Source organism: Hibiscus syriacus, unplaced genomic scaffold, assembly GCF_006381635.1.
Source record: "Hibiscus syriacus cultivar Baekdansim isolate YM2019G1 unplaced genomic scaffold, ASM638163v2 tig00112285_pilon, whole genome shotgun sequence".
Taxonomy (NCBI): Eukaryota; Viridiplantae; Streptophyta; class Magnoliopsida; order Malvales; family Malvaceae; genus Hibiscus; species Hibiscus syriacus.
Window position 1 is genome coordinate 1678047 of NW_024063293.1, and position 13796 is coordinate 1691842.

Sequence of the window (13796 nt, forward strand, 5' to 3'; positions counted from 1 at the left end):
CGTCAAAGACTTTTTTTGTAAAAATTGTTCATTTTTTTAATAATTTTAAATTTATCATTTATGATATTTTTTAAATTTAAATATTAATTTAATTTTGATATAATTGCACAAAATTTCCCCAAACCATAGCCCCATTTCTAAATTGGTCTTTAAACGTTAAAAATATTCTATACCTCATCAAACTATGATCTTGTTCTACTTAGTTCTTAAACTTTAAAATATATATACTTATTTATACATATAATACATAAATGCAAATGATATTACACTGATAAATTAATTAATGATTTGTAAAAATAAATAAATGATTTGTAAAAGATATTTTTACAAACATAGACGAAAAAATTCTCTCCGCGCATAACATCTTTGTAGAATTTTACACCCCTTGAGAAGCTACAACTCTTTAATATCATCATTGATAGATACCATATAATTTATTAGAGTTAAAAATTAATTACTTTAAGTGATAATTAATCATATCAATTAAATTTATTAATCTACGAGTAATTAGATTAATCTTAATAAGTACTATAAAACTCCTCAACAGAGAAAAAGAGGAATCTTGATATTAGAATGCATTATTATTTATTATAAAATATTTATCAAAAGAAAATGAAGAAAAGCATTCTAATAATTGCAAAAAGAAAGGTCAAACAATGAGCAATGAAGCATTGTTTACACCTATATAACTCCACGGCAGCCCAACCCAATTCTACCCCTTTGCTCTTTGCATTTCTTCACCAAATTTGTGTTCTGCCTTACCTTTCCTCTCTAACCACCTTTCTTTTACGAGGAAAAAAAAAAGCAATCATTTTGATCCCACACTTCATTCATTCCAACTTATTTTACTTTTGGAAATACAAAAAAAATATCAATCCTCAACCTCCTCTCTTTTCTGCTTCAAATTTCCCATTTTTTATCTGGATTTTCACGTTGAATGGAGAACCAGTTTTTCATTAATGCGGGAATCCCACCGCACGCTCCGCCATTGCAGTTTGGGTCGTCTTTATCGTCGTCGCCAATGTCAGTTTGGCAATCGCTGTCATCAGCCATGGAAATTCAGTCTCAATATTGTTTCCCGACCACAGAGTATGGTTTACAGTACGAGTCAGCCTTGAGTTCCATGGTGTCTTCCCCGGCTGCTTCGAATTGCAATATCTCCGGTGAGAGCTTAATGATCGGGGAACTGATAGGGAAACTGGGGAGCATTGGTAACTCTGGTGAGATCCCCCACCATTCTCAGCCTATGTTGGCGGCTTCTAAATTGAACTCGCCATTGCCAAAATCAACGGGGCTGAACTCCGGTGTGGCAGATTTCTCAGCTGATCCTGGATTTGCGGAGAGAGCGGCGAAATTTTCCTGCTTCGGAAGCAGGAGTTTTAATGTTCGAACGACTCAGTTTGGACTCAAAGACAATGGTGAAATCGCAGCTTATAGATCTAATCCGTTGGCACCAAACGCCAGTCTACCGCGTGTTTCCAGTAGTCCTGCTATAAAAGCAATGGCATCTCAAATCGGCAGCAGTAACAACAACACCCCATTGCAGGAACGATCCGAGTTAGCCAATTCTCAAGAGGAATCCACCGTTTCCGATCAAAATCCTGAGCCTGGCTTGAAAGGTTCTAATTCCAGGAAAAGAAAAGCCGCTCCCAAGGCAAAAACGAAGGAAACTACACCATCCCCATCACCAAATACTTCAAAAGTACATAATTTAAAAAATAAGTTCCAAATTTTATCTTTCTTTGAAGATAAATTTCTCTTTAACATTCTGTAATTATCTGTTTCCAGGTGATTGAACTTAACGAAGCATCAAACGAAAAACGATGCAAGTTATCCGAAAGCAATGGAAACGAAAATGGCTCTGGTAAAGCAGAGGAAGATGCCAAAGGAAGCAATACAAAGGCTCCTGAGCCTCCCAAGGACTATATTCATGTTAGAGCAAGAAGAGGTCAAGCTACCGACAGCCATAGTTTAGCTGAAAGGGTGAGAATCATACGTAATTCGCTTCTCTTTTGTTTCTTTTAAAAATCTGGGCTTTCTGGCATTAACACTGGTTTATCAATATTTGTCACTTTGATCAGGTCCGTAGGGAGAAAATCAGTGAGAGAATGAAGCTTCTGCAAAATCTTGTTCCAGGTTGCAGCAAGGTCTGAAACAAAATCTGTTCTAAATCATGTAAAAAAACGATTGCTTTAATTCTTAAAAGTAAAGGGTTGTTGGGGGGTTTCAAATTGTAGGTTGCTGGGAAAGCCTTGATGCTGGACGAAATTATAAACTACGTTCAATCATTGCAACGACAAGTTGAGGTGAGATTATTAAGTTTTTATTGATGAACGTGTGGTGATCAATTTCTTGGTATACAAGTTTTCATGGTTTTATTTTTTATTGGCAGTTCCTCTCAATGAAGTTAGCTTCAGTAAATACCAGGCTGGACTTCAACGTGGAGAGTTTAATGTCAAAGGATGTAAGTCTAAAGCTCTTACGTTCATTTTTCAGAATAAACAATGGTAAACTACATATTTAGTACATCAACTGTCATTTTTGTTACATTTTATTTATCCAACTATTGTTTTTTTTAAATCATACTTAATGTTATGTTTTAGTTTAATTTTGATCATCTACCATTAAAAATGACATAATTTTATCTTTAATGATGATGTAACATTACCTTATGTTGACATGTCAGCATCACTTAACGGTGGATGACAAAAAGGAAATCAAAATGTAATTTTAGGTATGATTTTGAAATAAAAAATAGTTGGATGATTAAAACGGAACAAAGCGATAGTTGGAGTACTAAAGATATAGTTTTCCCAATAAATAATGCTTCAAATCTTTGAATTGGAATTACCCTTTTTTTCTTTTTTCTTTGGCAGGTATTTCAATCAAACAACACTTTGCAGCATCAAATGTTCCCAATGAATTCATCAGCACCAGCCTATTTAGGGCACCAACCTCAGCAAAATCCACCATTACAGGGCAATACTGCCATCTGCCCCAAGCTTAACACCCATTTGCCTCAAATTAACGAGTTTATTGACACTGTACCTGAGGTGAATTTCATTTCATAGTTAATCTACCTTCATCTTCTCCTATTTCATAGACCTAAACATCAAAAAAATTGTGTCAAAATGTTTCAGTACCCAGCGTTTTGTGAAGGTGACCTGGAAACCCTAGTTCAGATGGGTTTTGGCCAAAATCAGAACCAAGAAATGGCATTACATCCACAAAACTTCTAGGGTAAGTAAAGAATCAAAGAATTGTGAATTAAGAAACCAATTATATTGGACTGATTAATTAACGGCTGATTATTCTTGTAATTGCAGGGTTAAATCAAGTGTCTGACATGAAAGTTGAGCTCTAATTACACCATTCTTTGGTCCTGGATTGAAGGTTTAAAGCAGAGAACTGCTGCTGTATATACAAAAAATGAGCTTATCATTGGACCACTGCATCAAATATCATAACTAGGCTAATACCCATTTGTGCTTAGGTTTAAAGTGGAGGATTGTTTTCCCTTTTCCCTAATATTTTTATATTAATTTCAGGGTTCTCTTTTTGAACTTGTAATTATTTTTTTCGCTTACCAATTAATCCAATGTAAAATCTGTGTATTCATGGTGCAAAGATATTTATAGCAAAAGTGCACCAACATTTGTAAGATATAGTATTTTAATCAATTGATTCTAATTAAGCAGCTTTGATTTTCCTCACCATTGAACATTCAACTTTATTAATTTGAGACATAATCTTAATTTGAAAACAAAGATTTCCCATAAGTGTTTGTAAGTGTTTTTTTTAATTAATCACTTATATCCGATCAATTAACCAACTAATCCAGATCGGATACTACAGAGACAAAGGCAATCCTCCAAACCAAGTTTTGCTCTATTTGCAAATATCAAGATTTGAATCTCTGATACTTTGCTTAAGAGACTTAGTATCTCATCCAACTAGATTAATTGGTTGTTGGTAGTGTTTGTAAGTGTTAACTAAGACATTAATAGCTGAGCTTAGCTGGCTTCAACCCTTAATTCATGGCAACTTTCCCCTATTTTTCATCATTAAAACAAAGATAGGTCCTTATGTCCCTTTCTTCTTTTCCATTTTTATTGTGGAAAAAAATAAAAGAAAAAAAAATTAATTCATTTAAGCATAACCGGAAGATTAAAAAGTTATAACCACCCATTTGATTATATATATTACTTTTGTTTTAACTTGATACTTTATCTTATATTGTTTGATGCATCAAAGTAATCCCAGGTTGGCATTGGTGAGATTCTGACTACACCCAATGAATCATCCTCACCTACTTTCAAAATTAGTATTATTTAATTTATTAATAAGGATAATAATTAGTGGGATTCTGGTATTTTTATTGGAAAAATGCTTTCATGCAAATTTAAATGGGTAATCATTTTTTAATTTTCGTTTTCTATTCAATATTTAATTCAAGGGTCAATAATTGGGTTTGCAGATTAGACTCCGTTCAATTACCGGAAAGACGAAAAAGTAAACCATGGAAGATGTTCACGTGACAGTCTTTGTCACTGTAAAGGGTTTTTTTTTAATAAAGGATAAATTATGTGTTTAATACTTAAATTATTAGTTTTAGTTTGTTATAATATCTAAATTTTTAACTTTTTCAAAATCATATATAAAGGTTAATTTTTGTTTATTTTAGTATATTTGTTTCAAACTTAACGTTAAATTTATTAATAAAATGAAAGTTTGAGGATTAAAATGGATCAAAATTGATAATTTAGATACTAAACATGTTAAATTTTTAACAGTGGGTATTAAATAAAACAAAACAAAAGTTAAACATTCGGTATGATTTTGAAAAGATTAAAAGTTTAAGTATTAAACATATCAAAACTAATAGTTTAGATTCTAAATGTGTAGTTTATTCTAAATAAAATTAATACTAATAATATTTTTTATTAAGTCAAGGTGATTATAAAATAATATGCGTTTAAATTATCATGATACGATCGTTGGTGTTCGAATTTATGACATCAAAGATAAGTTGGTTCATGCGACACTTACATATAAAATACGGAGAAGTTGAGGTGCAACCGTACCCTTAAAAGTTTAAATTTTTATATATTATATATATATTCTTTATACTTTTAATGTAATTTTTTCTAGATTCATACACAATATAAATTTTTATATCCGCCGTACCTTTTAACAGTGAATTAAGTTTAAAGTCTTTTAACGGGTCTACATGACTAGCATTATGGCTGTATTGATCCAAGTTTTTTATGGGAATTTGTTGGTGCATAGTCTAAATCAAATCCCCAAATCCATGTGCTCACCACATAAAGATAAAGCCGTTTCAGAGTCTTCCACAACACCTAATTAACCTTTTTTTTTAATATTTAAGCGATTGTAATGAGGACAGATACCTCCTCAAGAGTCAGGAGCCCATTTTGTTGCTATTTTAGGGAATATTATATGGTTAATTAGGGTATTTCTCCCATTAACATAGTAATTCTCACTCTTCTTTCACTCTTTAGATAATTCTTTTTTCTTTAATTTTATGATATTTTTTTGTCCTCCCGGTTCGATCTGCGTCGCACACCTGATTTTGGTGGGTGAATCTCCCAACAGGAATTTTTTACATACACAATTACTCAAACCTGATGCATTGTTTAAGCAGAATCAAACTGCTTACCACTTAAACTAACTTTGTTTGTAATTTTGTTATATCTTTTGATGTTCAATAGTTATATCAAATCTTTCATTAAATTCAAGTCGAAAACTTTAAAAGTAAATGATATTTTTTATCCACAAAAGTTAAATTTAACAGGTGATTTTAATTTTTTTAAATTGTTTAACGATATTTTATTAAATTCAATCATTTTTTAAAGAAATAATCGTAGGTTAGGTGACAACCAAATTATTATTATTAACTGGGTGTGAAAAAGGAACGGGACTAGCAGCATCCCATTCCATCCCTCCCATGATTTGTTTCACCAACCGATGCACAACTTCATGCCCTCCAACAGTAAGCGTGTTCATATTTTTTCTGCACTTCAAAACTTCTTTCTTTTGCCTTCTATTTGTGTGTGTGGAAAGTTTACAGTATCACGTTGTTTATTTTTTTTTCTTTATTGCAGGAAATATACTTTGTTTTTCTTTATTACACTTTTCAAATTCATTGCAAAATAAAAAAGAAAAAAAAGCATTTTATTTCCGACTCATCCGATAAGCTGTAAGATAATCTTGAAAATCATGCTATAGAACACTTGTTCTTTATTTGGGGACTTAAAGCCAGTCTATTGACTGTATCTTAATTCAATCTACAGTTGATGTAATATTTATCTTATAATAGAGCATAACATTTTATATCACTATACTAAAAAACATTCTCAGAAGCCAGAACGTTGGACCAATCACTATAAAATTTCTCAACCATTTGTCGTCTGTCCTTATGAAGACAAAATATTATAGCGTCGATTGATGAATGTTTAACTACCAATCACGATTTACTATTCAAATTGAAAGATCAGATATATAACTCACTTGTTTACGAGGAATGGAGATTTGCTGTTCCCCGCCATTCCTACTGATTTCCTTACCCCCGAGGAAAAAAGAAGAGATTACCAAAGCATACCCAAGTTCCAAACCATAAAATAGACTCTTTGCCAATCTGACAAATCTTGTTTTGGCTCAAAATAGAAGATATTCGCAAGCCAGTGAACCACCGTCACATTAGCACACAACTGTATCAAGCACAAGAGCAAGTCTAAAGTTTTCCCAAACGTTGGTCGATCTCCTTGTATTGAATATGGTTATTTTTTTCAGCAATATTAAGCACAAACAGTTTTCACGTCAACAATCCTCAAGCCCAAGACAGGAGAATCCATTATAATCCAATTCTCGGTTGTCAAAAACACGTGTGTCCTACAAATAAAAAGTAGTAGTTGAAACAAATTAAAACTAGGCATTAACTGTTGATGCCATCATCCAATTGTCCCATGGCCACCACTTATGCCTTGCTATCTATGCTCACTTGTGCGGCTTCATTGGCAGCCGATTTCTGCAGCAAAAACACAAAAGTAAATCAATCACTTCATTAAAGTATGGCAAAAATCCCTACCGGCACTTCAACACTTACATTGGCGGGCTCCACTTTATTATTCATCTTATCGAACATATTGCCATAGAATTTGGCTTCTTTCTTATTGTACTCCTTAATCTTCTCCTTCAAAACTTTGTATTCCATCTTAATCTCCCTAATAGCAGACATTTAGAAAATGAGACATCCAACAATGCCAGACAGCAAAATACAGCAGCCTATAAAAGCAAATTACCTATTATCAGGATCAAGTTCAAGAGCTTTCTTGATATCAAACTCCGCTAAATCTAGGTCCGTAAGATGAATGTAAGCTTGAGCCCTTCTATACAAGGCTTTCACGTTCGAGCTTTCTAATTCCAGAACCTGTATAGGAATAACATGCAACAGTTGATTTTACTACAAGATCTAGCTATTGTTATAATGGCAGTTGTGAAACAAGGTTCAAACCTTGCTGCATAATTTCTCAGCTTCCTTATAATCCTTCAGCTTCAGCTTGCAAGCAGCATTGTTCAGATTGCAAGCAACTTTCAATGCCTTGGTCTGTTTTTTCTCCTCTTCACTGAAGGATGTATCGTAATCAATGTACTTTACAGCCTGTATGTACGAACACCAATTAAATCACAAGGTATAGGAAGACAAAACTTTCACAACCCAATTGGCATCATACTGTATACCTTTTCATATCTCTTAGAAGCTCTCACATATTTACCAGCCTTGAACAATACATTTCCTTCTTCCTTCTTTTTACCTGCTGCTTCAATCTTTTCTGGGGTGTTCATATCCCATGATTCTTTATCCTGCAAAAGCAAATTATCAAAACCACTTTTAATTCTCCCAAATAGGTACCTTGCAGATACACAACAAAGAACTAAAATCACCCATGCACACTGATCCACTAACCTTAACAAATGATACCATCTCAACTTCATAGTACACGGTTGAGTTAGGGGGTACCACAGCCAGGTCCTGCTTCGACTTGGATGACCCAAAAGCATACTCGGGTGCAATAGTCAGCAGTGCTATTTCACCCTTTTTCATTGTCATCGCAGCTTTATCAAGACCATCAATGACTTGCTCTGTAAGAAAAGTTCAGAAGAGAATGTTCAGCTAAAATCATTGACCTAGAGTCTGTGAGTAGAGGAGGGTGACATTTGTTAGTTCATTACCTTCATCCGTCTTGAACTCAAACAACTCTTCTCCTTTCAGCTTGACCTTGCTTTAAGAAAACAGTACCATCTTGTAGTTTCCCAATCAATTTCACTGGAAAAGGGTTTATACAAATCATATTTTGGATGACGAGTTTCTAGCATACTGCATGCAGAGAACTGCAATTTCTTTCTCATAATATAACACCAACCTTTGACAATAGCCCCCTCATTCGGGCGTTCATATCCCTCTCCTTCCTTCAGCATCTTCTTTATAACCTTCTTGTCATCAGTGACCTCTGTGACAGTTTTCCATGAAACCAGCTCCAGGGTAATCTGGAATGTGGCATTTGGAGGCACTGCACCTTCAGCACCAGTGGCCGGCTTCCCCTTCTCACCAAAGCCATCTTTATCATGGAAAATAGGGTTAACAAAAAGAAAAACCATACCATCATTCTTTAGATGAAATTAATAACTTACATTGTGGCTTCACTGTGAGAAGTATCTTCTCCCCTTTCTTCATAGTTTTAACAGCTCTAGACAATGCAGGACAGAAATGACCTATTCATAGAAGCAACCACGGGAACTAAGGAATTGCACAAGACAAAAAACGAGATAACTGAAGAAAAACGGCATCAGCAATACAAACCATCCTTAACCGTGAACTCCTTGGCATCAGTTTTTGCAACCACTGTTCCATCCTCGAGCTTAGCTTCATATTTAACTGGATTTAAGATACAAACCCATTATTAAACCTAGTTCAATCAAACAGCCCCTCATACAGAAATAATATTATTATAAATATTAAAAGAAGGGAAAGAGTATAATACCTAGCACTTCATCAAGGTCCTTTGGATTCTCCCACTTCTCTCCCTCAGTCAGTATCTTCTTAAATAATCCACCATCCTTACAAATATCCTTGACGCTAGTCCAAGATATCAATTCAACATTGAATTGAAGGGTTGCGTTAGGAGGAATTGTTGGTGGTGAGCCAGACTCACCATATGCCAGCTGGGGAGGGATGGTAAAAATAGCATTTTCTCCTTTCTTCATTGTTTTAATACCTTCATCCCACCCTTTAATAACTTGTCCTGCAAACATTAAAAGAAAGTAGAAAATTCATATTATTGCGCAAAACCAGTTAGAAGAATTTCTCATTAACAAAATCCCTTAGAGTCCAATATATGCAGAAACTTTGCAATGAAGGTATCAAATTTCAAATGCAACACCCTTCTCATGCTCGACATATCTTGAAATTACCGTGGTTTGGCCCTCATTCAACCATAACCGACCATAACAATATCATACCCATACATTATCATAAAAAACAACTCAGAATCAACCAAATTAACTAAAGTAAAAAAACTATGAAACTGATATTTCATGCTACCAATATCTAAACGAAACAAACACGAAGATTCACATAACCTCCTTTATTACATCCCAAACGAGAAAGTTCTTAACACTCGGCCATAATCAGAAACTTAATAAGCAGGAATACATGTTTTACTGCAGAAATTCGACAAGGTTTTAATATTAGTCCCACATGTTACTCAAAACAAATGCTTTGGGCTCATGCTAGTTAATAATGCAAAACGCTAAGATCAAACTTAAATTTCCAGCTTCACCATTTTCCATCCAAATTCATTACACAACAGATTAAAATTGATTACAGAAATTTTTAAAAGCGAAAGTGACTTGCCTTGACCGAGAGTGAACTTGAAAGGAGTCCCCCTATCACGGCTCGAATCGAACTGAGTTCCATCCAGCAACGTCCCCGTATAATGAACTGCACCAACAACAACGAATCAGACTCCAACCAAAGCATTTTAAGAAGAGACTTTTTTCATTTTAATTTGTATTTCTATTTTTCTATTAGCTTCCTCGTTTAGAAGTATAATTTATACCTTCAACTTCATCGCCGCTTTCAGGTTTCTCCCAACCTTCACCTTCCTTAACAAGTTTCTTCTTCAAGCCTTGCTTTCCGATCTCCTTCTCTTCTACGACCTTCATAATGGGAGCCTCGTCAGGGAGATCCACGTCGTCGTTCATCATATCGTCCGCCGCCGGGATATCGAAATCCTCATCCATTTTGAGTAATCTAGAGCAAGCTAGAGAATGAGCGCGTGGAAACTGAATACGAGAGCCTGGACGAAAAGCTTTGAGAAGCGACCAGGTGGATAGCGAAGAAAGGGATTTTCTGAGAGAGTGTAGGTTCTAGAGGCTTCCAACTAAAGGCTTGAGGGATAAACTTGATCGGGGCTTAATGATTTTTGAAGGGTTATGATGCTACCAGATTCTCCTTTTATTTAATTCGAAAATATTTAATCACAAAGACTTAGGTCCGTTTGATATGATTTTTTAAAATCACTTTAGTTTGTTTCTAACGTAAAATTAATATTAAATATATAAAAAAATATGATGTAAATGACGATTTTAAATCATCTGCAAAAATTAAATTTTTTATTTTTTTAGACCAATAAATGGTGGCGGATAAACTTATTAATTAATATTTATTTTGGGATCTATAATATTAATTAAATTGAATGTGACAAATTTTGAAAATTTATTTTTTATTCAAATTTGTTGTGGACATGATGGATTCTAAAAAAATATATTTTTTTATTAAAATATGTCACATTTAGGTAATAAATTCTCGTAAAAAATATATTTTATTAGAATTTATCACCTCTAAATGACGAGTATTAAAACACTATAGTAAATACCATATATTGCTAATTAATTTTTTAGTCACCTTAGAAACCTAAATAATTATTACACCCGCATTACATGGTTGATTTTACCTAAGATTTCTAGTTTTTTTCATTTTTCAACTTTGTAAATTATAATTTTATCATTACTAATTTATTTTAATAATTATGTATTGACATTTTATTTAAATAATTTAATACTAACATCTTTAAAGAATAACTTATTATTTAATAATTTATTTTAATTAATTAAAAATAAATAAAATTCATGGTTTATATTAAAATATTAATAGTAAAGTATTATAAAAATATATTTTTATTATAATTTAAATTGATATAATTCATATATTTTTTTTAATTTATTAAAGTTTAAATTGATATTATCCATGTATAAGTGTAAATATAATTTAAATGTTATATTTTAAATTTACAACATAATGTCTATAATGAGTATTTTATCTTTTTACACTTACATTTTAACATCAATTTCAAACAGTAAAATTTTGAATTATACTTTTGTACAACACTTTTAAAAGCTCTTTTCTACGGTATTTTTAAAAGTTACTTTTTAAAATTGTACCAAATTGGCCCTTAATACACTATTTAGCGCTTAAATTATACCTCAAAAGATGATTTGGTGTCCAACGAATTTTTTGCTACCAATATGCACTTAACTTTTTCTCCGTTATACTTTTAGGTGTATATCGTTATATTTTTAAAATTTTAAAATTTTTAAATTTTTAAATAATAAAAATATTATTTAAAAAAAAGAAAAAAAAATCAAATCCCCTCATGTAGTCTCTCTCCCTCTCATCCCCCACCGTCGAAGACGAATGGTCACCACCGGCCGAATTTTATCCGGAGCAGGACGAGAAACTCAATAGTAACAGTCGTGTAACGTACAAACGACTTTAGCTGTCAAAATTACTGGAAAACAACAATGAAAACTTAGAAATACGACGATCTTCGTGGCGTTTTTCACTACAATCGTCATAGTTTCAAGGTGGATGGGGTTGGGTTTTCGTCGTGGTGGTGAGATGATTTTGATGGCGTCAACGGTGACGGTCACAGACAGACGGTAGCCAATCAGCAACAGAAGATGTAAAATTTTATTAAAATTTTTTAAAATAAAATAATTTTTGAAATTTTATATGTGTGATACGTCTCAGATAGCGGCTAAATTTAATGTTGTTATAGTTCAAACGCCTAAAAATGTAACGTTAGAAACGTTAAATACCTATTGTTAGTAAAAAAATTCTTTAGGAATCCAATAATTTTTTTAGGTATAGTTTAGACACACACAAAAGTGTATTAAACCGATAAAATAATATTTAGTTTTCTGTAGTTTTTTTTTTCTTTTTGGGACAAAACAACTTTAAGTACTTGACAACTTTTACTAATTCGTTCCCTGAACCCACATAAATCCATGAAATTTATAACCATTTCTCATTTATAGTCCTTTTGATGACATGATTCAATAAGAGTGTACCACACAGATACTCTTGCAGTATCATATCATCAAAATAATAAAAAGATATGAAGTTTCAGAAACTCTTGTGAACATAATGTTTATGTACCAAGTTGGGAATTTTGTCAAATTTAGGGATTAAAAGTTATTTTATCCCTTTCTTTTTTAATAAATTTACGAGTAAATATTTTTTTGTTGCTCTTCATGTTTCAAGGCTTCACCCTTATTAATCTGGACTGATCCATGTCACACATATAATTTTAGTCGGTAAGTTTTACAGCAAGAATTTTCTGTATAGATAAAAACTTAAACTTGATACATGTTTAAACGATATCAAACTGCTTATTATTTGAACTAACCACCACGTGGGTGGTAAATATACATTATTAGTACTTGTTCTGGGTTTCACAGTTTAGTTTTATACTTTTTTTTGTTCAATTAGATATCTAAATTTGTTTTTTTTTGTTCAAAATGATAAATGAATTTTCTTTGTTCAAATTAGATTATTTAGGATATAAATTCTTGCGGATCGAATAAACTTAGACTAATTCAAATGGTTTTGAAATTTTATAAAAAAAAAGTAATATTTTAGTGCAAATGTAATAATTAATTGGACCCAAAAAAACTAAGTACTAATTGAACAAAGAAAACAAATTTATGCATTATTTTTCTTAAACAAAAAATTAAATGCAAATATCTAATTAGATACAAGAATTAAAAATAATATTCAATTAAAGAAGTTGTAGATGTTAGAGATGGGAGTGATAGAGTAACAAGCGATAAAAAAATTAATAATGATTGAAATTTTATGTTTAAAAAATTAAAATATAAACCTAAATAAAATAAAATAAATTTTATCTTGATATGTAACCCCTAGACACAACCTATATATTACGATTAGATCTAATGGATTACATTAACGATCTTAAAATAACTTAAATCATAATTATATTAAATAAGTTAGAACAAATAATATAAGACATAAAATATTAAGTGTATAACAAAATATGTAATGTCGAAAGTAAACCATAAACCAAATATCCCAATAACTTGTACATCAGTAGTAAATCAAAATACGACATAAAACATGTAACACAAAATAAAACAACATGTCACCAAATAAGGGCGATTTTGAAAGATAGAAAAATTACGACAAAAATTATTATATGTGATGTGTTGATCCTCCAAGTGCTGACTCAGGAGTGTTTATCCAAAAATATATAAAAGGGGAAAAGTTTGGAGAGTGAGCTAGGGAGCTCAATGTGTTCCCATGGTGCAAGTAAAACGAAATGGGTAAAATAATTAAGAAATGGTTCAGTAAAGTATCATAAAAGTCATAGACAAGTAAATTTTAAAACTCATAAGTACCTTCCTCCTGTAAATCA

At 32.2% G+C, this 13796-nt stretch overlaps 1 protein-coding gene and 1 pseudogene across 2 annotated transcripts; one reads left to right on the forward strand and one right to left on the reverse strand.

Annotated features, from left to right (window-relative positions):
* The first annotated feature begins 707 nt into the window (after positions 1-707).
* Positions 708-3704, forward strand: LOC120177163 (transcription factor bHLH62-like). 2 transcript variants are annotated; one of them, XM_039183388.1, is made up of 8 exons: positions 708-1702; positions 1789-1983; positions 2082-2147; positions 2238-2306; positions 2393-2464; positions 2874-3053; positions 3141-3240; positions 3327-3704. In XM_039183388.1, the coding sequence occupies exons 1-7, from the start codon at positions 938-940 to the stop codon at positions 3237-3239; spliced, it is 1446 nt and encodes a 481-aa protein (XP_039039319.1). In that variant the 5' UTR covers positions 708-937; the 3' UTR covers position 3240; positions 3327-3704. The 2 variants fall into 2 exon arrangements, with proteins under 2 accessions (XP_039039319.1, XP_039039320.1); XM_039183389.1 differs by having other exon boundaries at positions 2877-3053.
* A 3086-nt stretch (positions 3705-6790) lies between these two features.
* On the reverse strand, positions 6791-10411 carry LOC120177182 (annotated as a pseudogene).
* Positions 10412-13796: the final 3385 nt, after the last annotated feature.